General features: G+C 38.5%; 4 protein-coding genes across 4 annotated transcripts; 2 read left to right on the forward strand and 2 right to left on the reverse strand.

Annotated features, from left to right (window-relative positions):
- Window positions 1–2752: 2752 nt before the first annotated feature.
- LOC117406548 (F-box/LRR-repeat protein 3-like) lies at window positions 2753–7178 on the forward strand. The gene is made up of 4 exons (XM_059029337.1): window positions 2753–2988; window positions 3565–3687; window positions 4071–4177; window positions 4328–7178. Exons 1-4 carry the CDS (start codon window positions 2818–2820, stop codon window positions 4374–4376), a joined length of 450 nt encoding a protein of 149 aa, XP_058885320.1. The 5' UTR covers window positions 2753–2817; the 3' UTR covers window positions 4377–7178.
- A 932-nt stretch (window positions 7179–8110) lies between these two features.
- Window positions 8111–14118, reverse strand: cln5 (CLN5 intracellular trafficking protein). The gene is made up of 4 exons (XM_034011207.3): window positions 13166–14118; window positions 10349–10523; window positions 9849–10074; window positions 8111–9326 (listed from the first exon to the last, which is right to left on the reverse strand). Exons 1-4 carry the CDS (start codon window positions 13279–13281, stop codon window positions 8821–8823), a joined length of 1023 nt encoding a protein of 340 aa, XP_033867098.1. The 5' UTR covers window positions 13282–14118; the 3' UTR covers window positions 8111–8820.
- A 1618-nt stretch (window positions 14119–15736) lies between these two features.
- On the forward strand, window positions 15737–18709 carry LOC117406874 (glutamine amidotransferase-like class 1 domain-containing protein 3, mitochondrial). Its single transcript, XM_034011242.3, has 4 exons — window positions 15737–15944; window positions 17158–17329; window positions 17484–17688; window positions 18188–18709. The coding sequence occupies exons 1-4, from the start codon at window positions 15837–15839 to the stop codon at window positions 18378–18380; spliced, it is 678 nt and encodes a 225-aa protein (XP_033867133.3). The 5' UTR covers window positions 15737–15836; the 3' UTR covers window positions 18381–18709.
- A 2354-nt stretch (window positions 18710–21063) lies between these two features.
- On the reverse strand, window positions 21064–27554 carry LOC117406549 (cis-aconitate decarboxylase-like). The gene is made up of 4 exons (XM_059029669.1): window positions 25066–27554; window positions 24212–24364; window positions 22704–22909; window positions 21064–22397 (listed from the first exon to the last, which is right to left on the reverse strand). The coding sequence occupies exons 1-4, from the start codon at window positions 25075–25077 to the stop codon at window positions 21476–21478; spliced, it is 1293 nt and encodes a 430-aa protein (XP_058885652.1). The 5' UTR covers window positions 25078–27554; the 3' UTR covers window positions 21064–21475.
- Between the last annotated feature and the right edge of the window lie 233 nt (window positions 27555–27787).

The raw sequence follows: 27787 nt of genomic DNA on the forward strand, positions 1-27787 counted from the left end.
TTGTGTTTCACCTTTCAGTGTGTTTGCACTAATTTGTTTTACCAGTGTAGAAGACCCTCTGTTAAAATGCCTTACTTGATATGTGAAGCTGCATTCAGAACAGACACGTGTTCAAACACTGCACATTTATAAAGGCTAACAAAAAGAAACAGCTGCCATATGTGATGAGTCTACACAGTGTTTAAATTGGCCTCAGTCATTACCACCTCTAATTGCTACTGGGCCCCCCTAAGATGGAGGTGTTTTTATCAATTGCTGTACATGGTACATGAAACCTTGTTTTATGATTGGATGAAATATCCTTCAAAACTATTGCTGTAACTAGCAAAGAAAGACATTTTACAATGTTTTTTTTTTTTGTGTGTGTGAATTACATGTTCATCAGGGTCTATAGTTAGTTGCGTAGAATTCAACAACACAATGAACCCTTGGAGATGAAAACAGGAAGCCAGCTGTCTTGGGAGAACACAAACTTGCACAAAGCCTCTGCAGCAATAATTCATGTCTGGGAAACTGTATAAAGTGAAATGGAGACAACAAAAAACACATCAGCAGCCCAGGAAGTACTTGGTATTTTTCTCTTTGAATGTATGTGTATGCTTGGATCCCAAGTATAAATATAGGCCAATGGGCTTAGTGTTTGCAGTGGATAATTATAATGACCTAACCTTAACCCCAAGACCAATGAGTTCATATTTTAGCTTGGGATTTAGTTGCAACACAGTTTACAGATTTAAGACTATATCTTATGAAGTACTCTCCCTATAACTTGGTGTATACCATGAATCCATCTGGTATGCATCAAAAATCTGGTTTGAAGTTAAAAAGCACTGATTTCAGAGTTTAAAAAGAAGTAATACACTTCTAAAACTTTTATTGGATAGCAATAATAAACCTGTACATTCTGTAAAACTGAAGTGGGGTTACGGAAAATATAGCGTTATACGTCACCACGTGTAGCTACAACTGTTTAAATAATGTACCTGTAATTTCTCTTCATTGTTAACATCCTGACAACTTTTTACACTTAGAACTTTAAAGTCAGTTTCAAAACTAATTTCAAAATGGCCGCTCTAGTGCACTGGGGTTTGATATCTGTCCTTTAAATCAGTGGTTCCCAACCCTGGTCCTGGGGACCCCCTGTGTCTGCTGGTTTTCATTCCAACTGAGCTCTGTTACTTAACTAGACCCTTAAATGAACTGATAATTTGCTTAATTAGACATTTGTAATTGTGTTCAGCTCTTAAACAGTTGCAGATTTCAAGTTAACTGTAACAAGTAACTTGAACTGCAACTGTTTAGAGCTGAAAACAAGTAAAATCTATTATCATAATACAAATCCTTACACATCAGTGCACTAGAGTGGACATTTTGAAAAGAGCTTTGAAACAGATTGTAAAGTTTTAGTGTAAAAAGTTGTCAGGGTGCTAACAATGAAAAGAAAAATTACAGGTACGTTATTTAAACTGTTGCAGCAACACATGCGGACGTGTAACACTGTATTTTTGGGAATACCACTAATTACTCTTTAAGGTCGGTGTACATTTCAACATAATACAGCGCCTTGCCCATCTACAATAAATGTTCCCCGCTTGTTTCAAAAGTTCACCTTGAACTACAGTGCAGTATCCTACATTAAGATGTTTTCAGAATCTTTCTGTTGCTTGAGCATTCTCAAGTGGCCCGTTTAGAAGAGGTTTGCTAGCGGAGGCCTGGGTTGATGTGAACGTGGGCGTGGTGATTTTGCTGTGTGTTCATGTCAACACAAACCAGGTAGGATTGAGAAGGGAGGAACCGTACTGTAAACAACTTGACAACACTATTCACTTCGGCTGCTGTTAGTGATTTTTTTTTTTTTTTTAAATTTTAAATAACCCTTAGTAATGTATGGGTGGTGTTCTGTATTTAAAGAAGAACAGGTAATGGTGCTGTCATTATTTTACATTTCTACTGATGCTGTTTTAAGGTATATTTTTATTATTTACAATTCTAATTATACTCTGACCAACACATTCATCTTTGTCTTGCTTGTACCGACATATAAATAAAGGTGGTAAGTAGCTGTCGATAAAACAAAACAACAAAATTAAATAAATAAATAAACAAAAATTGCTTTCTCACAGAACAGCCCCAGCTCTGTGTCGTGAATAACCACGGTACCTAGTATTGCCTCTGGTCATACACAATTTGACGTGTTGAATTGGCTGCAAGGACAGGGTGTCTGATTAATCCGTGGTTTAGAAAGACGACACTTGCAAATGACTGTAGTTGGAGGGTTCTGGTTTAGCAGTTCTCTTGCAAAATGAGTAGGTCTGGCCAGGGATGTTAGGTTATGATTGGAGCACTTTCCTGGTTTTCAGCCCTTCTATTGCACATTGTTTCGAAAGCTTTTATTTGCGTTGAATGTCCAAATCCTTTTTAAAGTCAATTCCCATTCCCTTTTTTTTAAATCAGTTCCAATTCCAAGTCCTCCAAAGGAATTGATTAAAAGGAAATGGGAAATTGATTTTAAATATGTGCCAGCTCCGATTTTATTATATTTGGAATAAACATTTCTACTTTCATCTTTTAGGTATATCTATTTTTTTATTTTTTTATTTTTAATTTCCAGAATGAAAAATAAAAATGAAGCAATCAACACTGTATTTCAAGTAATAAGAAATAGAACGAATTAACACATTTTACACTGGGATGAATTGCTGGACTATATGCAAATGTTGGCAATATTAACTTCAGGCATAGATCACAAATGTGTACTTCATGGATTGCATCAGGTAAAATACCTCTTTTTCCTCTCAAGTTATATTTCCTAACAGAATGAAACGCAGCCGTAAAGGGAGTGATGGTGGCAGCAGTTCTTCCTCCGAGTGTGTAGGGGAGGGGTTCAAGAAGGTGAAAGCCCTGGAGGAACCCTCAGAGAGAGCCTTTGACTGGGGAGAGCTGCCACAGGATGTAGTCCTGCACATCTTCAAGTACCTGCCCCTCAAGGTATGTTGTTTCTGCTTTAGCTATTTAAGCATACAATGTAAAGCTACCTGATTCTGACTACTGCTATCATGTGGGCACAGTTTTTCACTCAGAAAGCATTTTAGGATCAGCTGGTCCTACTTTAATTTATCTATGCCTGGTGATAGGGGTACCTATTTGTATCACACTTACTTTAGATATATTTTGTGAACCACTCATTACAAATTCTGATTGCTTGGGTGTTATAATGAAGGCTAAATCCTAAGACTTTTTTTTTCTCTCCATGTAGTCTTAATTGTGACCTACTTTTTTATGTACTAATGATACAAAATAGGCTGCGCTATTGAAGGCTGCATTTTGGGAACCCCTCTTCTGCTAATGATGAAACTATGCATGGGCATGTGTTGTAAGAGAACCTATAAATGTATATATACTGTGAATGATACATCCCGGTCATGGTGATAAACTTTTGTTCATGCAGTGACACCTGAAATATGTTGGTTGTATCTACTGTGGGGGGATATGTATGTTCCTGTCAAATTAAGAATGTGTATCCATTATTTAAATTGTGATACGATGGGATGGCTCTCCCTCCAGGTGGATAGCAGTACAGAGTCAGCAGAGGAAGCTTGTGATATCCTGTCACAGCTCGTAAACTGCTCCCTCAAGACACTTGGATTGATTTCAACGGCAAGGCCAAGCTTCATGGAATTACCAAAGGTAGAGAAGTGAGAATTGTTTGTCTCTATTCAGTAATTGGTAAATAACAACTTTTGTAAGTGATACAATAGGTGCAAACCACAGTATATTCTGGGCATCTCTGAACAATGATCGCTACAATAAAGGTACCATGAGGAATAATTCCTATTTATTTTTTATTTTGTCTAGATTAAAACATCCATTATTTAAGGTCCACAGGCAATACAAAAAAGGTCAAAATAGTACTAAAACCAGTGTTTAAACACTAGGGTTTAAGTTTCTGATTGTAAATGTAGGTGTTGGTAATATTGAGCCCTTAATTCTTGTGTTTCTCTCTGCAGTCGCATTTCATTTCAGCCTTGACAGTAGTGTTTGTAAACTCTAAATCGCTATCCTCACTGCAGATCAGTGACACCCCAGTGGATGATCCTTCTCTGAAGGTCCTTGTGGCAAATAACAGTGACACCCTCAGACTATTAAAAATGAGCAGCTGCCCACGTGTCTCCCGCAGGTAAGACACAAACCATATGTTGGTGAGCAGTATGATAAATACAATACTACTATTTAATAATTACTGTGTGTTCTATCCCTGGTATTTCTATGAGCAGAGGAATTAGTCTCCAGTGCCGTGACCTCTGAATTCACTGCTTTGTTTTTGCAGGAATCATGTGTGGCAGACCAGTGTCACTGCCTTTGAGAGCTCGCCCTGAACTAGTACCTGCTGAGTGATGAGCTGCTGCTGGCCCTGTCCTCGGAGAAGCATGTTCACCTGGAGCACCTGCACATTTACGTGGTGATCGAGAACCCCGGCCAGACTCACTTCCACACCATCCAGAAGAGCAGCTGGGATGCCCTGGTGCACCATTCACCCAAGGTCAACCTGGTCATGTACTTCTTCCTGTACGAGGAGGAGTTTGATCCCTTCTTCTGCTACGAGATCCCCGTCACGCACATCTACTTCGGCCGTTCTGTCAGCAAGGAAGTGCTGGGCCAGGTGGGCATGATGTGCCCTCGCTTGGTAGAGCTGGTGGTGTGTGCCAACGGACTGTGGCCGCTGGACGAGGAGTTGATCTGCATCGCTGAGCGGTGCAAGCAGCTGTCCACTATCAGGCTGGGCGAGTGCGAGGTCTCCTGCAGCGCCTTTGTGGAGTTTGTAAAGATGTGCGGCAGCCGCCTCTTGCAGCTCTCCATCATGGAGGAAGTGCTCATTCCTGACCACAGGTACAGTCTGGAGCAGATCCACTGGGAGGTCTCCAAACACCTGGGCTGGGTCTGGTTCCCTGATATGATGCCCATATGGTAAGACCCCCAGCTTGAAAGGAAGGAATATTGGAAAGACTTTCTCTGAGACTCCTAGACTGCCTCTGAACAACAATTCGGTGCAGAGAGGACAATCACTCATCCACTCAGTAACAAATATTAGGTTGTTATTGCAGGCTCGTACATGTTGTGCTTTGTTATAAGGGCCTTGTGGATTTATGATAATTGTTTTTTCTAAATCATAGTTTTTGTAAAATAACAATTAATTGTATATGTAATACAGCAGTAAAATGGGAATTCCCCTGTAGAGGATGTACGTCACCCCAGCAACAGGGATACAATGGAAACACTAGTATGGACATGTATATTTAATACTTTCATGTTAGCTACACCTGGAACTGCATTAGTTTTATAAAAACGAATGAGTAAAATCGTCTATTTTATTTGTACAGTACATCAATTTCGCTAAGATAGACTACAGTAAAACTGCTAGTTTGCACTTTGATGGCGCAAGTCTGTGAACACGTAAACATTTTATATATATTTGAAAAAAAAAAAAGGAAATTAATGAAAACATACTCCCGGGTTAGAGAGTATTCAGTGTCAAATTGTGTCGACGTAATTGTGGTAACGAACGCATTGCTCTGTGCAGAATCACAGCAAACTGGAATGTGTAATCAATAAGGGTAGATCTTCAAAACTACTGAATTTAACACAACTGCAGAGGCTTTTTACAAGAGTTTATTCCATGTGTGTGAATATAGGTCATAGTTGACTACTTTTTCACAATACTGGGTGTAGTACCAGCATTTTTGCCCCTTTTTTGTTTTGCTATCTGTTGAATTTCATTTAAATATCAAACACATCATATGCCTTTTCAACATCTAAACATCGAAAACATGTTGTATAAATTGGTAAAGTAGCATGTTTTTTCCAGGTGTAGTTTGATAGTTCACACTGGACCCTGTAGTGTACATGCCAGCAGCTGAGCTTTGACTGCTGAACCTGCAGAGCATATTTCAGTAACAACGCTGGGAAAGTTATGCCACCAAACTGATTTGTTTGTGAAGACAATAGACTAAGTAGATCGCGCTCATGGTTTTATGGAAGATATGATGCAGAATGAAAGCAATGACCCATTTGATTCATCAGTGTTTGAAAAAATGAATAGAAATCTATTGTTTATTACAGAATGTTAACAGGTGATGACAGAATTACTATTATTGAATTACTATTGCTGAAAGAGCGTGCTCTTTATCTTGGCTTGTAAAATTGCAGTACAAAGTTGCTGTTTCAAGCATTTTTATTTATTTATTTATTTATTTTTTATATAGAAGAAGTTTTATGACATATGCAGTTTTATGCATCGCATTCATGATATATGAAGGCCATTAATCGCATCCACATGACTAGTGGATGGAAAAATCCACCGGGGACATTTTACTGGCCAACATCGTTCCGGGGGCCGACGACGACAAAATAAAATGCAAAAACAAGCAACATTTATGAGCAGTCTCAACAGGGCCTGAAACAGTCTGCCTCATGAGTGAAGGAATCGCTTCTGAGATGTGTTGGGCATCTGCCCTCTCCACTGACTGCATGGGCACAAACTGCACAGCCACCAGCCCTTTCTGGCAGAATCATACCTATACTAGCTCCTCTTCTATGACCGTGCTATCAGTTGAACCATTGGACATCACTGACAGGAACTTTACACCTTTTATTCTTCTTCCAGCCTCAGCAATGTAGTCCATAAATACTCGTTTGTTTGTCATTCCTAGATTTAGCCTGGTGAGCCTTCTGTAGAAACAATACTTCTTTCTTGATGTTTGACTGTATCAGCTGGTCATGTCAGTTCAGCTTTATTAGGCAGCAAAAATTCAGACCAGAGCTAGGTCTATAGAATACAAATAGTTACACATGCTCAAATGTAAATTCAGAATTCACTTGCTGTTTTGATAATATGGTAGACACATTTCTGTACAATTTAGACTGTACGATTTTTTCCATTTAATTTTATTTTCAAAGGCTATTGAAGCTATGTAACTTAATTATTTATTTTAGAATCCTTTGCTGTATTCTTGTGGTATGGCTTTATGGTTTGTTACTATAGTAGGAACATACTGTATCAATGTAAAGACTGGTTTTATAGAAGTCTTTTTTACGACTTGCTAATCTGTTCTGCTCTATTTCTCAGTTGTGCATCTGTATAATAAATGGTTTATGTAAGCCTTTCAAGTTAACTATTCAATTCTCACAAAATAAATTAGACAAAGTAACTGAATTATGACATGTAATAAGCTTAACGCAGATGAAAGGTTATTTGGATCTTAAATATATTATTGCCGGCATAGTGGATTGCACTGTATCAAATGGATAAATAAGAAACCCTTGAAGAATCAGATGTAACTTACACTTGAAACAAAACAAAAGCTTAAGCAACATACAGTATGTCATTGATTGCTGGTTGCAGATGTTCTGTATGCTGCAAGTTATTTGCATAACACAGGAAATTTCCTGCTGTTTTGGAGGTGAATCATGTGAAACAAATCAAATAGCTTTATATATATATATATAAGAGCATGAAAATAATGCATGTAGTTTTGCACATAAAAATGAGAAACTAACGCAATGGAAATTAATAAACTCAATCTGGCGATCAGAACGAAATGCAGGTTCAAATAGAATCAGGTGAGATCAATGCATGTTGTTTGTGAACTCAATCAAGAAACAACTTCCTTTGGTAATTAGTGTTTGATTAAGAAAGCGCATCATGTGCTCAAAAAAACTAGAAGCCCTAACAACAATAGGTTATGATGTTAGACAAGCATATTACTTTTTAAAGTACAAACCATGAGGTTATTTTGAAGTACATTTCAATGATATGGTAGTCATATTCCCAAATAGAGCAACTCAAATACAACTTTTTTGTCTATTTGACAAGTCATTTTTAGAAGGTTACGGGTGGCTTCTGAACTTTACTGCCTACAGTTAGTTATTAATTATGGAATGAGTGAAGCTATGCAGCACCACAGAATGACACAGCAGATTAAAACATACAGAAAACTGCAATGGATCATAAAATATATACAGGTACTGTTAGTTCAAATACCTTAGATGTGGTAGAACTAATGAAAGTTTGTTACAATAAAAAAAAAATATTGACCACAAAAGCACAATACAGTTATATTTAGGTTTTTATTTGATTATTTTTGTGTTACATACTTATAAGTAATGTGTTCCACACATGTCAACAAATAAAAGCACTGCTATTGTATCCTGAGTATAAAATATCAAATAAGTAATACAAGACAACGTCGTTGCCTTTGTGTTACCAGATTGTATACAATTCTCCATAACCGGTCATTTCTGATTAGGTTGATAGGTATACTGTCGGTAAATACTTTACTGTGTTTTGCAAAACTACCGGTAGGATTGAAGAACTAATCTCAAACAACCCCAACCACCTTGAAAAAATACACACTCATTGGATTATTTAGAAGAAAAAAAAGTAATGTTACATTTACATTAAAAATCTTATTTCACACAAAGGGTATGAGATAAGGTTGAAGGTATGTGACAAACTGTATGTGAGATTTTGAAAAACGTTATCTGCTTATTAAGGCTTAATTTCATCAACCCTGCAGAGAAAGGACAGAATAGACCTTTTTGTTAGAGGTAACCCTGGGATACCATGGCTGAAACAATCTAGAGAAATTCCCCAGTGCTGTAAAAAGATCTAAAAAAACAGCTCTGACTTATCCTAGTGGAGTGCAGGTTAATCAAATCAATCGCATAGCTCCTTAACCTTTTATTTCAGAATGTTGGTTTGTTTCAAACATTGCAGATGAGTCCCAGTCTGTAATTAATAAGCAAAGCAAAGTCCCAAAAATCCTATGGTTTCTTGTGTATACGGGGCAGAGGGATTTCTTCATATGTAATCCTGATGTAAGGAGGCTTCATTGGCAAGTGCCAGTACTCATAATTGTAATACAAGTAGAAGCTCTTTTCTAATACAACTCTTTCGTAGATTTCCAGCAGACTAACCAGAAAGTCTTTTATTGACTGAGGAGGCCTAAAGGGATGGTAGAAGCGTTTGATATCCGAGGCCACGGTCTTATTTCCAGCAGCTCCAAAGATGGTGGTGTCGTTCCCCAGGAACGTGGGCTCTCCGCTATACAGAAAGATCCTGGTGTAGTTAGTCTGCAGCTGACTGGTGAAAGAGACGCCCATGTCTGCCAGTTTCCTGTAAGTTCTGTGTACAAACTGAGAGCAATCATAAGAATCAAACCAAACAGCAGGGTTGGGGCCGGGATCTGTCTGGACAGTCCATGTTTCGTAGTATATACCGGTTTCATTGTCCTTCCTTATCCATTTGGCCATTTCATTGAACTGTGCACCTAACAGAAAAAATATATAACTTATATTAATAAATGTTCGTAGTTATATTCATGTTAACATTTACAAATAATTGCTAAAATGCTTGTTTTGGCCCGTGTATTGTTATAGAACTGTGAGATATTATTTAAAATAAAACTACAATAATAAAAAGAAAGCATAAGGAAGTAACAATAATCTATTTGTTTATTCAAAAAGGTAAATTGCTCTGTTTACAGATACTGCCATGGAAATCAATTATATGACTGCACTCCAGGAAGAAAACTGTTGTACTACTCATATCCACAAGACCAAAGCAATTCAGTAGCTCTCACATTTGTGAAAGTTTTTTTTTTTTTCTAGTTCACTTTTCAATACTCTGCTCACCTCTTCATAGCCACTGTAAAGTACAAAGCATCTTAATATAAACAATAACCACTGAATAATAATTATTGATATGTTCCATCAATATATTAAAAGCATGTTATAAGAACAATGGAGGATGGTATTTAGTTTTCAAGTTCGGTCTAATTCAGGTTACCTACCTGTCATTTCAGACACTTTTTCTAAAGTTCCATTCTGCTTCCAATGCTGGTCGTCTATCTCTTCAAAGAAGCAGGCAGCCCCCTGGTTGCACCAGAAAGGAGCTTCAGCCTCAGCTCTCAAGTGGGGAAAGGTGCAGTTCCCCAGCTGGAAGAGTTCATACCACTCCATGGTGTAGTTCCGACCACTAAGGGTGCTCCTGAACCCAATAGCATCGTGCATAATGTGCTAAAGTCACACAGAAACAAACTGAAGCAGTCTAACAATGTTTGTCAGTCAGTGAATGTCAAAGGGCTGTGCTATCTGTATACAGTACGTGATTTTTGGCTAAAGGTTTAGAAAAAAACATTTCACTTGTACAAAACAATATTCAAAATGATTATGCATACTATATGACATATTTAGAATGTACCTGTGTTTCTGAAAACTCTATTGAGGCCACGGGGTACTTTAACAACAAACAAAAAAACAATAGTATCAAATAAATAAATAAATAACCTACAAAACGTCCAAGTAGACCGCCGTATTTAAACTCCCATACAGGAGCCTGTAGTCGGAAGACCTCAATGACGTCTGCATCTTTCATGACAGGAATGCTTCCATCAGGAGATCCAGTGGGACAGAATTGGTACACTGCTTGACAGTAAGGATCAGCTTTTGGGCGATGATCAAAACGCCTGAAATGAAATATTTATTTTAGTTAGAAACTAGGATATCAGTCACATACACACCCCGTCTTACTGCAAATGTAAAATCAGCATCAGAATACTTCCCCAATCTCCTGGAGCCCAAGGGCTGACTTTAGGCTGGGGAGAGTGTAGCATGTCAGAGCGGGTCCAGGGGGTAAGATATGCAGACAGAGTCGGCATGACATTGACCCTGCAGTGCGCAAGAAGGCAAAGCAGATCTGTAACTGCTTTTCCGAACAAGCCTGTAACACGGGGTAGGATCTGAGCTGCCATGCACAGGGAATACAGAGTTTACAGCCGATTTCCATCTAAGCCATGCCTTGGGTCATCTCACCCTGCTGATCTCCATGTCTGTTAGAAACACTGGAGTTAACTTACACTCGGGTGTACTAGCTGCAGCAATAAGGTGTACATATATTATATATATATAGAGAGAGAGAGAGAGATTTTCCTTTGATATGTGTTGCTTAGATTTTCTAGTTATATTGATAACTTTACACGAATGTCCGTAAATGCTTTACAAATTCTAATATAAGAAAATAACATCCATAAAGATTGCTCATATAAAGTGTTCCCAACAGGGTGTCATCTTAAATAATGGATTGCCCTACAGTTTCTGCAAGGTAGCATTCACGAAAGACAAATATCTACCCTATGTATGTGCTTGAACTGCCCTAACTGGAATACAAAAAATACCATGTGCTTCATCTCTAGCTTTGTTTATTCTTCATTCATCTAATGACGAAGTCTCATGGAAAGTCATGTTGGTGCATTAAAAAAAATCTACTGGTACTAGAAAGACTTTGGAAAATGGATCAGTTTAAATACAAAGATTTTTTTTGTTTGTTTGTTTTTAAAGAAATTGCACTGTTCTATTTGCATCATGACCTTGGGGCCAATCGGTCTTTGGTTTTAACAAGGAACATAGACCTGCTCCTCTCCTGCCCTGTGTGCTGAATTCACAAACAGCCACTTTGTTGAAAAAAAAAAAACAGCAGACTGCTAGTGCAATCTAGGACAAATAACTCCACAGTTCACCTCGCTCATACTTGGACATACACTTACAACACTTAGATTACAATATAAGACACAAAGTATTCAATTAGTTATCTTAGGGTTGTATTAAGTGCAAGTTACTTGGTGCTGAGTTACAGTATCATACTTTTATAAACAGTACTATTTAGTAGTTCTAATTTATTTGTTTTCCCAGATTTATATATAGAGAGTGAGAGACAGAGAGAGAGAGAGATCTATGTAGATGCTTTAAACTTCTGAGTTGTATGTGTTGACTGAAACAGACAGTGATATACAAAGTGAATGTCTACAAGAAGACATTAGCTAAGATTACATTAAACTTCCATGTCTGTAGGGCCATTCAATACCCCATTAAACTGTTCACAACTTAGAGCCCCTTTTACACTGGCATGCTCTACCCAGTTCCCGACCCAGGTTCTGGCTACCCAGGTCACAATCTGTGTAGTGTGAAACCATGTACCTGTGCTGACCAGGGTCATAGCGACCCACCTCAGGATGTGGGTCGACACGCTTTGACCCGGGTTGAGCAAGACAAAATGCATGACCACTGTTCTTAGACGATGAAATGGCAAACAGCCACGCCTGAGTGACTGTTTAACTTCCGCAAGGAACATTTCTGTTTTTTCTGTTTCGTCATATTTTAGTTGATTGAGACACACCATGAGCCAGATTGCAGCAGGGATGAAGAAACATTTGCTCTAATCAACATTTGGCCCAACAGTTCAGTCCAGAGAAGCTTGGATGGAAGCTGCTTCCGGGGCATTGATATGTGAATTGTGTACTTCTGTCACCCAGGTAAACCGTGCTTTATCAAAAGCAGTGTGAAATCACTTAGCCGACCCGCATGACACCGGGTCCTGACCAGAGTGGAGCATGCCAGTGTGAAAGAGGCTTAGTGTTCCCTATAGGATCCAACTAAAAAAAAAAACATATTATCAGTACAATGCCGTTAGTATTGTATATTAAAGAAACTGGCTTATAACCAGGAGGTCCCCGGTTCAAATCCCAGCTCAGCCACTGACTCATTGTGTGACCTTGAGAAAGTCACTTAACCTCCTTGTGCTCCGTCTTTCGTGTTGTAAGAGACTCTACAGCTGATGCATAGTTCACACACCTTAGTCTCGTATCTTGAAAAGCGCGTGATGGTGGTCCACTATGAAAAGCGCTATATAAAAATAAAAATTATTATTATTTATGTTTTTGAGTGTGCAGACTCCGACATCGTGTATCCACATACCGACCCTTCAATTGTGCTTTGCTTGTTTTCCGAAAACCCCGCACACGAAGGCAGATATCGCACCTTAAAAATAACACAAAACTACATTTGAGGTTTTCTACTACTCATAAGACCGGCTGATATTTCTGCACCACAGTGACACAGCATACCGTGAGATGTGCATAATAAATACACATTTGTATTTATTATGCATAATAATAATAATAATAATAATAATAATAATAATAATAATAATAATAATAATAATAATAAATAATAATAATAATAATAATAATAATAATAATAATAAGCAGCAGCAGCAGCAGCAGTCGTTTTACGACGGTATTACTTCCATACCATGCTGTAATGTAATTCGTACCTGTAGGGCACTGGCCATTTCTGCTGTCTACGCGCAGTATCCAAATCGCCAAATGCTTGTAAACTCCATTCCGCAAGACAGACCGTCCAAATTAAAATTAAATGTAGCCGTTTCATCTCCAAAGCAAAAACAAAACAAAAAATGTCTCTTTACTTAAAATACAACACTTTGCATTTCAGTCTCCTTCTTCCTGGTTCACAGATCAGTTCGCTTTATTTCTGTCACATGATTTGATGTAGTGTAGGCGTTCAAGGCAGCCCGCATTCAGGTTAGCAGCAGCGTGTGCACTGCTTCAGAACCCAGACAAACACATATTGGTATCGCTTTATTAGCGTTCAGTGTACACGCACAGTGGAGCAACTCTAATACCCCTAAGAGGCAGCTGCAGATGTGAATACCTTCACGCTAAAAACAGCAGTGTTCATTTGGCTGCTGTAGCTCGCTTCATCAGCCAGTTTACGGCTGGAGTTGTGATTTTCAGTGGTGGGTTTGTGCAAACTTTGCAGCTCCGGGAGCAGGTTGGTGAAAGCCATGGGTGCGTTCACACAGATCATTCTGCGCAGATTCTGTGCACAATCTGACCAATTTAGCCAATGGGTGCGCTCACGGAGATCATTCTTATAAGATCATTAGCTAAATTGGTCAGGTTCTGCACAGAATGAATTGCATTTCCTCTGACCTTGTTCGCAGCTTGTTGAGATTCAGGACTGAAGCTGAAAGGAAGACGAGTCCGTTGTTCGATGTGACAAGGGTAACCTCGTTATCCAGCTCCCATGAATTACAGTATTTTCTTCTACCCTTGTGTGATGCTTGGTCACAAGTTGTTCACACAAAAGTCTAGTCATTTTAGTACTAACAAAATAAGGATTATTGAATTAAAAGAAGCAGTAACGTGGTGTACAAACTTAATGTAAAACTCTCATCTCTGTTTCAGTCCTAACATTCTAGTGACCTTTTTCATGTCTGATATAAGTACATCCGAGTGTAACTATTAACCTGCCCCTTGTGGATGTAAGGTCAAATGAGATATTTCTAATATCCACTAGGGGCAGAATGTTGGAAACTAAGAGCTACATTGAAGTCACGTGGGTACTTTTAACAGACAGGGGTGCGTTCTGCGGATAACCTGTCCAAATTCATCGTCTGCGTGAACTCAGCCGGAAAAGACGTGGCTACGGGCTAAAAAGTCTGCACAACCTAACAGCGTATACTTGCAAGACGGACGACACACGCCTCACACCCCAAGCCTGGTACCCTTAACTCCGCCTCTGGGGTGTGAGTCGTGTGTCGTCCGTCTTATACCCTTCTGCCGCGGCTCAAAACAATAGACGAGCGCTGGCTGACAAAGAAGTGTGTAGCAACCAGATACAATCCTCACTCCATGTGCTACTGCCACCTAGTCAGGGAGTGTGAATCGCCTTTGAGTCATGTGTCATTAAATTATCTTATGAACAATTTGACTCTTTTTCCACAGTTATTATATCATTCAAATATTCAGATATTTATTCTAAAGGTTTAAACATGTAAAAAAAAAAAAGTAAATTATGCTAAACGGTTTAAATGAACCTAAAACCGCTCTGTTATTTTCAGCAGGTGTAATTGGTTATTGATGAAAGGCTATCAGGGACAGGGAATAACCTACTTTGAATTAAGGAGAATAATCAGCTTTAATAACAGGTAGTTGAAGTGAGATATGTGACCGTATGTGCAAGTATTTGAACTATTTTTGTCCCAGATCAAAATACAGTACTGTCTAACAACCCCTTTGTGAGAGGGCGGGGGCGGGGTGTCCTGCCCGTTATAATGCTCATTAATTTGTCTCACATCACAAAACATACGTTTATATTTTAAATTATGAAGCTGGTGGCGCACAAAGAGAACTTCGATTGCATCCACTTCTTCTGCGATTAGAATTTCTCTCAACACCACCTCCAATTTGGTTCTGCTCAGAACTTGTTCATCTACCAAAGCTGTCCACTCTCCGTCTGCACAGACCGTGACGTTACGCGCAGACTCCCGTCTGCAATCCAGCCGGCAAAAAACCCGTGAACGCACCCCATGTTACAAAGACAATTAAAACCACACACACAAAAAAAAAAAAAAAATACAGTACATTCGTTAATCTATCTATAATATTTAACCCCCAAGCTGGTTGGAACAATACTCTGCTTGAGTAGCTTTAAATGCTTCATTGTCTGAAGTCAGTATCTTTGGCCTATTTTAAAATGGGTGAGACCTGTATTGTATAAGTACATCTAATTAGACTGGATCACAAGTCAAGACACAGCTGGCTTCACTCAATAACAAAATGCAGCTGTTTTACAGTACAGTATATAACATTTTGGGCTGTTATTTATAAAAGGTACAAAACATCTTTTAAAATTCTAAAAGATTTTACTTATCTTAAATGAATAAATTATGCCGTATATTTGTATCAATTGCAGGACAAACCTATGTACCTAAACTGTTCGGCAAACGGCAATGCTTTTCATTAGTTTTTCTTTTCTCGGCGCGTTTGTACACGTTGACATAGCACATCCAACCCAGTAGAGGGCACTGTTATAATTATGCGGCGGAGAGTACTCGTGTGCGTGTTTCTTTTTTCCTTTTGCACGGTATAAAGCAGAAAGTCAAGTTCAAATTGTTTGTAGGTTTTCTAGAGTGTTTCAGAATGGGAAAGCGTGTGGCTGTAGTTCTGGCTGGATGTGGAGTTTTTGATGGCAGTGAAATTCACGAGACTTCAGCAGTTTTGGTGCATTTAAGCAGGAATGGGGCAGAGGTACGTACGTCTTTTATTATTATTTATTTCCATTACGATTTAGCCGGATGACGCATTGTGCTAAAATAAGCGGTGTAAACTGGCAGCAGTTTAAAAAGACAGTGTTCAATGTCATTTGCAAAGCAAACGCGTATTAAAAGACTAATTACTGTCGAACAGTAATGTTAAGCACAATAGCAATTCACTGTATTGGCATTTTTATGCAAATGAAATGAGTGGATCGGATATGCAGTGTTCCAATCACAATTTCGAGAAGCGCACAGAAAGGCTGTGCTGCCTATCCTCACCAGGAAGCTTACTGTTCTCCCTCTAGTTTCACAATCTTTTCTGTTTTGGGTAGTGTTACATTTGGTACAACTGTAGCAACCACGAGATGCTAAGACAAAAATGTAATGTGAAAAACACTTTTATTACTGTAAGCTTTGTATTACTGGTTCTCAAATTGGTTGTTTATTCAGTTAAATCTATACAAATAAAACTCTGAATGTGTGTATTGAATGGCTGTTGAGGACCCGTCGTATTCTGTTGTGATGTGTAGTTTAACCTTGGTGTAAACTAGCGCAAGAGTACTGTATGTGTGGAGTTGTTTGAGGTTAAAAATGTCTAGGCCTATATGGACATTCTAACACTAAAAGGCCTATCGTTTAAATTAGGAAAAATCCCCCCTTTTCTGTATGAAAAAATCAGAACGTATTTTAATGATTACCACTTTAGAGCAAGGCCCAGCCTTTTTTGCGAAAAGAGCCAATTCCAAGTACCATTCATTATTTCTTTAGATAGGCATTACAAAAATATCTAACACACACAAAAATAGTTTATTTTACTCAAAAGACGCCTAAATAGTATTACAAACTACACTCAGACACCACTTCAGTAGTATTCTCTAGTAAAACACAATAAACGAACAAGTCAAATTGTGGAGCTCAACCAGCCATACCTGGGACTCGGGACCCAGTAGCTTTAGAGTATACACCTAACTTGTAATGTACATGTAACACTTAAGTACATATACAATATATAAGTAAGTTCAATTATGTTGAACTAAAATACAATGACATTTAAATTCCATAAAATAAGTTTGCTGTGGATAGAATGGGATTCCACAAGCAGGTGTAAGATTAAAAGGGGGTAGTAGAACTACAATTACTGGTAATAAAAGGGAAGACAAACTACATTACAGATGGTGTATGTGTTTGCCCTGTTTCTTTGTTAGGTGAAAATGTTCGCTCCTAATATTGACCAGATGCATGTAGTTGACCATGTTAAAGGAAGCCCTACGGAGGAAACGAGAAATGTGCTGGTAGAAAGTGCCAGGCTGGCTCGAGGTGAAATCCAGGATTTAACACAGCTCAAAGTCAGCGACTTGGATGCTGTCATTTTCCCAGGTTGGCACTTTTTTTTTTTTTTTTGTTGTTTAAACCAGTTTCATTGTTAAAAGGTCCCATGTATAAAACATAATTTGTTTTGTAAATAGTATTCAACATAGGGCCATGCTTCACATTTAACAAACATACTGTATTTTCTTCCTTGCATTTTAAGGTGGATTTGGAGTTGCAAAGAACCTTTGTTCTTGGGCAGTGGAAGGGAAGAATTGTTCTGTGAATGATCAAGTAAAGTCTACACTCCTGGCCTTCCACGGGGCTAAGAAACCCATTGGGCTGTGCTGTATCTCCCCTGTGCTGGCAGCTAAAATCTTTCCAGGCTGCGAACTAACAGTTGGGCATGATACAAATGATGATGGCAGGTAACAGGAAACATTTCTTTTACTACCTGTAGGTGGCATATATGGACTACATTTTTTTTTTTAACTGCTGTATTTCCTACATGAGGCTATATACTGTATATACAGGGTACCTGTATGTTTCTGCATACTGGAAATTGTAACTTCAAAATTTTGTAACAGCATGTGACCTGAACGACTCAAATAATCTTTATATCAATTTTCCCGTGGGTGTGCGGTACATCAGATAAATGTATTGCCCAGTTCCATCCGAGTACAGGGAAGAGTGGCACTGTAATACTGTTGTACTTTATGGAATTCGCATTCCAATACAATTTAAGGGTTGGACAAAACATATTTTGTCTGCAGTGCTTTTTTTTTTTTTGTCTTACTCATTGATGTTTTCATTTAGCTGAAATGGATCTGAGGAATGTTTCTTAATTGATGGAATTCCTCTTTTTTTCTGTGGATGGGCAACTCTGGAATGGTGTTGCTTAACTCTTGCTTGTTATTTCATGTCTAGGTTTCCAGACTCGGAGACGGCTGGTGCAATTCAGGAACTTGGATGCAAACATGTGTGTAAGAAGGTCAATGAAACCCATGTTGATGAGAAGAACAAAATAGTCACAACTTGTGCGTTTATGTGTAAGGCCCCTCTTCATGAAGTATTTGATGGGGTTGGAGAAATGGTGCAGGATGTGTTGAAGCTTGCATAAACGAAGTTGTATCTGAGAAACTGAAATAAATCATTTGAAAATTAATACAGTCCCCTACTCACTGTAACTTGACGAAAGTGCAGAAGCTCAAAAACCTTGGTTTTATTTGTCTGATTTCTGTTACCTTTTGGAAGTATTTTTCAAATTTCTCTTCTATTACTATCCCTGATATGCAATTTAACAGCTTTTGATTGGCTCAGTCCCTTGCATTTACTGTGCTTTAATAAGGTTAAAAGGTGGGGACAGAAAATAAACTAAATCTAGATCCAAAATGTATACCAGTTTTGTTTTGAAGTGGTTAAAGTTAATAAAACAATCCATACATCATACCTGTTGTGCACTTCATATAGATTTCACATGTGTAGTTTTAGCAAGCATGTATTTTCATTAAACTCTATGGAATTGTTTCCTTAGCTGAAGTAATAATAAAAAAAATATATATACACATTGCCTTGAAAATGTCTTCACACCCTTGAACATTTTTCACATTCTGCTGCCTAAAAAGTACAATTAAAAATGCTTTGAAGTAGGAGTTTGACTGATCTACACAACATCATCTACTCTTTCAACGTGAAAGAACAATTATAGAAATATTCAAAAAGTAATTAAAAACTAAAAAACAAAGTCTTGATTGCATAAGTCTTCACACCCTTTTGTCATAGCAAACCCAAATTAGCTCAGGTACAACACATTGCCTTAACAAGGCACATAAGTTAAATAGAGCCCACCTGTGTCCAATTAGTTCAACTGATTTAAATACTACTGGATGAAGAATTAAGCTGTTTCTGTTGTATGAAGTGAATTTGAAGCAAATGGCAAAACATGCCGAACAAGGAGCTGCCAAAAGAACTCCGGGATAAAGTTATTGAAAGGTACAGATTGGGGGAAGGCTATAAGAAACTTTCAATGTCTTTGAATATCCCTTGGGGCACTGTCAGGTCCATCATTGTAAAGTGGAAACAGTTTGGCACCACCAAAACACTGCCTCGATGAGGCTGTCCGTCCAAAGTCAGTAGCTGTGGCTTAAGGAAACTGCTGAGGGAGGTCACTGTGAGGCCTAAGATTACTTTAAAAGAATTACAGAGGTCTCTGGCTGAGAATGGGGAAAATGTTGACTGTTCAACAATTTCAAGAGTACTCCACAAACATGGCCTGTATGGGAGGGTGGCAAGGAGGAGGCAACTGCTGAAAAAAAGCCATATGATGTGCCGCATAGCTTTTGCAAAGAAACACTTAGGGGACACTGCACGCATGGAACTTTTTGGTCTCAATGCTAAGCGGTATGTGTGGCGTAAATCAAACATGGCACATCACCCTGCTAACACCATCCCTACAGTAAAGCATGGTGGTGGCAGCATTATGTTTCGGGGATGCTTGTGAAGATTGAGGGAAAGATGGATGGTGCAAAGTACAGGCAGATCCTGGAGGAAAACCTGTTCCAGTCTGCCAGAGACCTGGGATTGGGGAAAAGATTCACCTTTCAGCAGGACGATCCTAAGCACAAAGCAAATGCAACAATGAAGTGGCTCAGCAAAAAGAAAGACTGCAGTCCACAGACGATCCCCAGCCACCTTGAAAGAGCTTGAGGTATTCTGCCAAGAAGAATGGGCAAAAACTGCACCATCCCACTGTGCTGTTGGTAGACACTTATCCAAAATGACTCATGGTTATTATTGCTGCAAAATGGGCTTGCACTAAGTATTGACTCAAAGGGTGTGAAGACTTATGCAATCAAGACTTTTTGTTTTTTTATTTTTAATTACTTTTTGAATATTTCTATAATTGTTCTTTCACGTTGAAAGTGTAGATGATGTTGAAGACTTTTTCAAGGCACTGTATATTGCTTTCCTTTCTACAACATTGGATAGCTCAACTGCTGCAGTCTAATAGCGGGTGAAAGATTGAAAGCAGCTCAATTCACCTTCAGCTCTGGTCTGGCATTGCCTGCTGTGACTTTAGCAGGATACCTCCCTTAGTACAGGATCCCTTATGGGTCTGGCTTTGCTCTCCAGAGGAGGTCAGTGCAATGAAGATCTTTAAACTCAGCAGATCTCATACCCCTCCTGTGAGCTCTAATCACTGGAGTGAATAAACTTAATAAGGATGTCTTGCTCTCAGCTGTACTATAATGCAGGTAATTGAAGCATAAATGTTTGATGGCTAAATGTCCTTGGAGCTATTTATTTCTCACAGTAGGTATATTAGGAGTTTGTAAACCCATCATACTGTAAGTAAGGGAGAAAAAAGCATTTTCCTAGCATAGTGTTATATAGTGGGCATGAAAAATTTGTATTTATTTTGATCAAAGCAAACAATAGCGTAACTCTTGTACAGTAGAAGAGATGTCTTGTACAGTAAGTCACCCAACACATAACTTATTCACTTTTTAAAAATCAAATAAACAAAGATTGTATAACGGAACTAATATTACACATAATATATATTTTTTAAAATTTGTTTTCAACTTTAGTCTTGTGCTTTATGTTCTGTACCCAGTATAAGATCTTGTTTTGGAATAGGAGAAAATTCTGCTCTTATTGTTGCATCTACTGACTTCAAATGACCCTGAACTGGAAGCATACAGTAGGTTATATAATATTGAGGACTTACACCATATACTGCATTATTATGTGTTACATATATTTTATGTTTTCATTAACAGATTTTCACACATGTATACATTTTTTTACACACACACATATATTTATTCATATTACAAATTGTTTTACATACAAGGTATCGTGTGAATTCTTTGTCTTTTGTTAACACAAAGTGAACATGTTGGATAAAATGATTACATTTGTTGGTTAAGTGGTTCTCCTTTTTGATGCATACAAACAAAACGTCAAAGCGTACTGTGGTACTTGACCTGCTGTATATTATTTGTCAGTTTACTTAAAAAATTCAACATTCCTTATGCTGTAGCAGATTTTTAGCCTTATCATTTGTATGACAGATTGTGCAAATGGGGAAATCCACTTGTCTGGACAGGGAGGCTAAAACTGGTTTACACTTGTCGGTTTTGTTAGCCCATCAAACCTAATTTTCCTTATCGTGTACAAAACTAAAGTTAATCTGTGAGATATATTCATTTCTTAGTTTGTTTTCTCTTTCACTTGGAGATATGAACTTAACACTGCGCAGTCTGTTACCTTCTCTAAGTTAGCCACTGTATCTATAATACCCTGTACTGCTTCCATTGACAAAACAGTGGATGCGTTGGCTTTAAACTTCTTCAGCAGGTCATATTGGCTCAGTGGCTCCCTCCAGTGCCTGTAAAATGTGTTGCAGCGCTCAGTGATGGTCTCTCCAGTGTGCATCTCCACACCTACCTCACAGTACATTGTGTCAAAATTAGAGTGGTTGTCATGTGGGTTCTCTATTAGAACCTTCTCAAGCAAATCTCGGATCTCTTGTCTGTGCAGGTTTAGATCGCTGAAGGATTCCTCTGAAATGCTTCCATCTACTAGAGCTGTGCAGGTGTTAAACTGAAAGGAGTGCCGAGCTTCGTGCTCTGAGGCAGGGAAGGGCCGCTTTACATACCTGGCATCTGGCACTTTCAGCACCACTTTTTTAATTTTCACCACGGGAAGATTTTCCTCCAACAGTTTCATCCTCAGGGCTGTGGCTGCGTCTGCCACCCAGTGCATTCCCAAGTGAGCTGGGAAACGCTTGATTGCCACATCCTGATCCTCCAGTACCCACCTATAGGAGTCCAGGCCTAGGAGCATGTCAGGTGTGTAATCAGTGTAGAAAGCACCGAACCCAGACTTCATGTCAAGAATATTCTTATTGCCTTCAAGCCCCAAGAGAGCCAAATAAGATGCTTCCAGTCCTCTCCTGGCAGCGTTGCCAATATGAAGGGGTTTGGTCTGTGTTGCTGCATTTGCCATGGGAGCCCCAGAATACGAAGCAGCTATAGCCAGGACCTCCCTATACTGGGCAGACCCCATGTGGAGAAGTTTAGATGTGGCTGCAGCACTGCCCATGGTACCAACCACAGCCGGAGGGTGAAATCTGGAAGATAGAGCAATAAAGGGAGTGTAAGGGTTTTAAGGCTGTCAATAAACTCAGCCACGGATTTGGTCTCTGAAATGTTTATCGACAAATGTCTCATACCCTGGGGAAGCATCACTAGCTGGAAACTCGAAAATGAGCTGTTACAACTCAAGAGTTTGTTGAGAAAAACAATAATACATCAGTATACAAGGTCTCAGTAAATATACCACATGTGTTGTTTAAAATGTAATTAACACATATATAAATCGAGTATGAAGGCCCATATCTGCACGTCATCAACATCGTCATTGTCATCGCCATTACCTTTTGGGAATGTTGCTGGCTTCTTTGGAGAATCTCATTAATCGTCCTTGCACTTCAATGCCAACATTGAAGGCCAGGAGCAGATCCATTCCAGAAGGCTTGCTTTGCTGAGGTAGCACTTCTGCTAAAGCCAGCACTGCAGGCAAAACAGCTCCAGAAGGGTGGGTGGCAGGATACCACGTGTCATCAAAGTCCATGGAGTGAACCTGGAAAAGTGAACAGTAAATAGTGCAATGAAAAAAAGTTATTTTTGCAATAAAACACCACATTTTACTTTTTAAATATAAACAAACTATACCTCATTTTAAAGCCCTGGTTCTTCGCTTTCTAATGAGCAGTTTAGTTTTATTCTATTCTTGGGTTTACCTACCTTTTTGTATGATTTGTGCGAGGAGTGAAAATGACTATACAAACGTCATGGTCAAACTTTAATCTGTACAGCCCAGCCTGAAGCTCGCAGGCAGATCTGCTCTGTATTGTCAGAATCTGCACAAATCACTGATTTGGGGACATATTGTTTCTAATCTGTAGCCCTTTCCATGGCCAAGAAAATGACCTGTCCAGTGTTATCTCCAAGTAGTGTGACTTCATTGGGGTAACTGTGGACAGAAATAGTTCTGCATATGTACCAAGGATAATAAAATTATTATTATCCTTGATATGTACTATGTTACGCATAGCATGTGTTTTTCATCTCGTCACTGATCATGTCAGGGTGTTAACATTAAATCTCGCGATAAGAATTTCAGACGAGGAAATCCTGAAGGGCATTAGCTTGCAGAGACGGTAGAAATGGTTCAAATGTATAAAAGAAAACTTAGTGCTCGAAGCTACCATGATTATACAGAACTCATCGAAGAGGCGCTGTCCAGTTTGAAGAAGGCTGTTGATGGACTCAATGTTCAGTGAAAAAAAAAAGAGGACCCAAATATTTGTTTGCAGGGTAACATTATATTTGTTCTTTACAGCATTTTGAGTAATGAAAGCAAAAAAAAAAATAAAAAATAGTTCAGGGGTTTAAAGTTCTGCCTGCACAGCAATTTATTTTTTGACCAAAAAGCAAAATTTATTTTCTCCTGTGGACAAACTATGCAATTTTGGTTTATTTTTTTTATTTTTTAAAACTTTCTCAGGTTTCCAATGTTGAAATGAAGGTTTAAAGTGGTTAGGTCACAGTTTTGAAGGGGTGTCCAAAGACTCCACAAAGCCCTGGAACATTGGACACATTTTAAATAAAAAAAAGGGTCTTTAAGTCACGTGTTACAAAAAAGTTTCAACTCTAGGTATACCTGTAAATATATCACAAACTTAGTTCTAAAAAATTAATTATAAAAAAGTACTACAAAAAATGTGTCAAAACTGTCCATAATAGCCCCAGATTACGGTACTTACAATCTGACAGATCAAATTCTAATACGCAACCACAAACTTCTTGAAACTAAATCGACATATGCAGTCTGAATGGCACACGAGTTCATATGTTGATTTCTACACATACTTTACTGTTATTGTAGGATTTTTTTGAATACACTGGTGTTGGTGCCAAGCAGTCCCACTCCGAGTGTATCCAGAATCATCCTCTTGCTTCTCTCAACAACAGTTTCGGTCAGGTGTGAAGCCTTCAAGCCTTCAATAGTTGCTCCAAAGCTTTCAGTGACAGTCTGAAAAAAAAGAAAGGTTATGAATTCATGTATTTCATTATAAAATAATAACAATAATATAGATCACGTCATACAAAACCAGGAATGGTTGACTATGGCAAGGTTTTACTTACAACATTTACTACATTTAATTTTAAATTCACCACAATAGCTCTATTATTTATGTATTTTTTTGAAATATTATTTGTATTTATTTAAAAGTTGTTGTACTGTACCAGGGATAGTCTGGGAAGAATGATTATAATAAAAAGCGCACAAGACCTTTTAACATTTCATAACTAACCAGACTACATTTTAAACTGTAAAAAAAGCATGACAGAGACAGAAGATATAGTACCGAACTGCAGGATTAACTCATTTCGCTTCATAAAGTTGAATGAACCCTTCCGCATAATGTTACATTAACATATTGAATTGTACTTTTTCATATACTTAACGAAAAACTAACAAAATATGAAAAATATGACATTTTGAAATCTAACATGAAATACTGTACTACTATTATGGCTTCTGGTAGACTTTTGCAACAACATTTTGAAGTTTCTTTGATTACATGATGTTAACATATCTAAATTATGTTCATATAGTTTTATTTATTTTTTTAAATGATGTATTGATCCTAAAATTCTAGGTGAGGCTACACTTTTAGCCGTAGCTGTGCAGTAAACCCAATTTTTTGATGAGGAATTCAAATCAATTACCTTTCTGAGCATCTTGCTGTTGTTTTCAACAGGGTTCTTGCTTGTTCTGAGTCAGTTGGGTTTCCTTCCTTATTTATATCACTGCAAGATTTTTCAGCCCTGGGTTTCCTGAAACATTTTAGTATTGGGAAATCGCTTCTTTGTTGTCAGGAATTGTTTGATATGTAATAACGTATAGTTAGTATCCGCAGCTATTTAATTTAGAAATACTAAAAGAAATGCAATGCATTCCGTGACAAACTTTTCAACCTGAAGCTGTTTGTTGTTTAATGTATTCTTTATTTTTGTGTGTGTGTGTGTGTGTGTGTGTGTGTTTTAAAAGCATAGTAGCTGAAGCCTGGTAAAGCACAGGCAAGCACGGTAAACTACAGAGAACTGTGGTACAGCTAGAAACCATGGCCATTACCATGGCCATTTACCATGATAACGTTGTGTAAAAGCTATTGAGATTTGTATTTCATTTACAAGCAGCATACCAGCAGCATACATCCTCACACAAGTTAGAAATAGATAAACAAGGTAAACAAGAAAATAAGAACATACATGCCTGCAGATATTAATAATTTGTTAGGTTAATTGAGGGTGTGGGTTTTGGTTATGGTTAGAGTAAGGATTAGGGTTGGAACGAGTAACCATATGCAACTCAGCTTTTTATATACCTTATAAAATACCTTACCTTATAAAACCTATACCTATACAAAAAACCTATAAATTCTGAAATTAAAAAAGATTGTGTTTTGTTGAGCGGATGTTTGCCCATGGTGGTCAGAATAGCTTTTATCTATAAAGTGCTGTGACAGGCTAGTGTCATGGCCCAAGATGTTACTGGCAGAATTAGGGACTTAAATTAGAGACTCTAATTAAGACTCCCTCCAACAAACAACGAATTTCTGGTGTCTTTTATACATGTGGCCACTCCCCAATTAGCACCAATTACCTAACTGTGGAATGGCCACACCAGTGATTGCTGGCAGGGACAGATTTAACCCCATCCCTGCCAACTTTACAGCAGCAGGGCTTTTGCCCTGCCACAGGTGCCCTCTGTGGCATTAGACTCCATTAGATCCACTCCTGTGCCAAGAGCTTAGATGAGCTGACCATCCTCTTGTAATTTACAGTATGTTGCTCTGTTCATCACTTTATATTAAATGTGCTTCCCTAATCCAGGTTATTTAAAAGTATAAATTGTGTAATTTACAGTATTGTAATACCATTGTTTGCTCGTGAAAAGTAGCACATGTCTTACTTTTGCAAATTACATCACAGCCATACATTGTTTTCTGTAAAATACAGAAGCTAAATCTTTCTGTTGAAAGTCAGTTTCAGTCATGTTGGGCAAAACAGTAGATCTGAAAGCCTTTGGTATAGTGCTGATAGTAGGCGATTGGTTGGTAGGTACATAAATGACTGCACAAATTAGTGATGTTTCATCAGGGAAAGTCTCATCTAACATAACTTTGCTTCAGTACACCTAGGTTTTTAGGGTTTAATCTACCTTTAAAATCCTGGATTTTCAGGTTTCTGGCAAATGCAAACGGCTCCTATGATTGTTCTGCAATATTTTGCAATGGGTTGTTGGCTTAAGGTTCGAGAGTAACACAAATGAAACATGATTGCAAACCAGTGAGTCCAAAGATTGGTTTTACTCATAACAAAACACAGCAGTTGCACATTATGAGCAACACTAAACTGTGTTCCTCTTTATAAGAGGGATAGGAAAACCCAAAAGAGAACTAAACTGTAGCTAGGGTGAGGATTATTTTCACTTTGGCTCAGTTTTTTCCATAGTGTATTTCAAAAATTGCAACACAGTCAATTTTTGTTAATATGGATTTAAAGGGACCAGCAAAAATATGTGCCTTATCTGTAAATTGTATTATCAGGATGTGGTAAAGTGGCATGCGTTCAAGGCTGGTTAGTGGCCCAAATAGCAAACCCAGACACAGAAGACTGAAATTCAGCACTCTCATGCAGTTTTAATCCACAGAAAATAAACTTTAAACATTAAGCAAACAAACACATCAAAAGTATATCTCCCTCTGGGAGAACTAAGCTAAACTTATAAGGAGGGAAGTTCTCCTTAATTCTGCCCTGTCCTAACTCTAGGGGAAGGTTAAGTCCTTTTAACTGACCTCTTCTTCAACATGATCCAAAACACATCCAAAAACAGCACCCAAGCTACAACATACACAGTGAGGACAACCTGCTGCTTCCAGTCTTCTGTCGGCATTACTCTCTCCCAAACTTTCTTTGTTCTTTTTATAATGTGGTGTCTCTCTCAGGTGGCCAATTGACGGACTGATCGGCCAATCCAGAACTACATTCCTAGCCGATCAATCAGTCAACCTCCCCTCAAAAGACACCACTCCAATTCAATGGCTGTGCAAAGGATGACCACTCTTGAGCCAAGATGGCTGCCAACCACTGAAACACATATTTTACTGTGCAAGGCTTCTTTGCACAGTAAAGGCCAATACCACCGTACAAAAGAGCCGGCTCGAAACGGCCTTCCTTTTGTACAGCGGTATCAGCACTATGCTTTAGTGCGAGAGGTCCCGGGTTCGCGCCCGCCCTCCGCCTGTGTGTGGCTTGCCTCACCCTGTGTGATGCGCCTGCCTGCGTTAACCGAGATCGCTACAATGGTGATAGAAGTGGGATGCAGGTACACCAGCACGCACTCATTGGACTGCAGCCTGGTGAGCAAGTCCGGGGCAGACTTGAG

Source organism: Acipenser ruthenus, chromosome 8, assembly GCF_902713425.1.
Source record: "Acipenser ruthenus chromosome 8, fAciRut3.2 maternal haplotype, whole genome shotgun sequence".
Lineage (NCBI taxonomy): Eukaryota > Metazoa > Chordata > Actinopteri > Acipenseriformes > Acipenseridae > Acipenser > Acipenser ruthenus.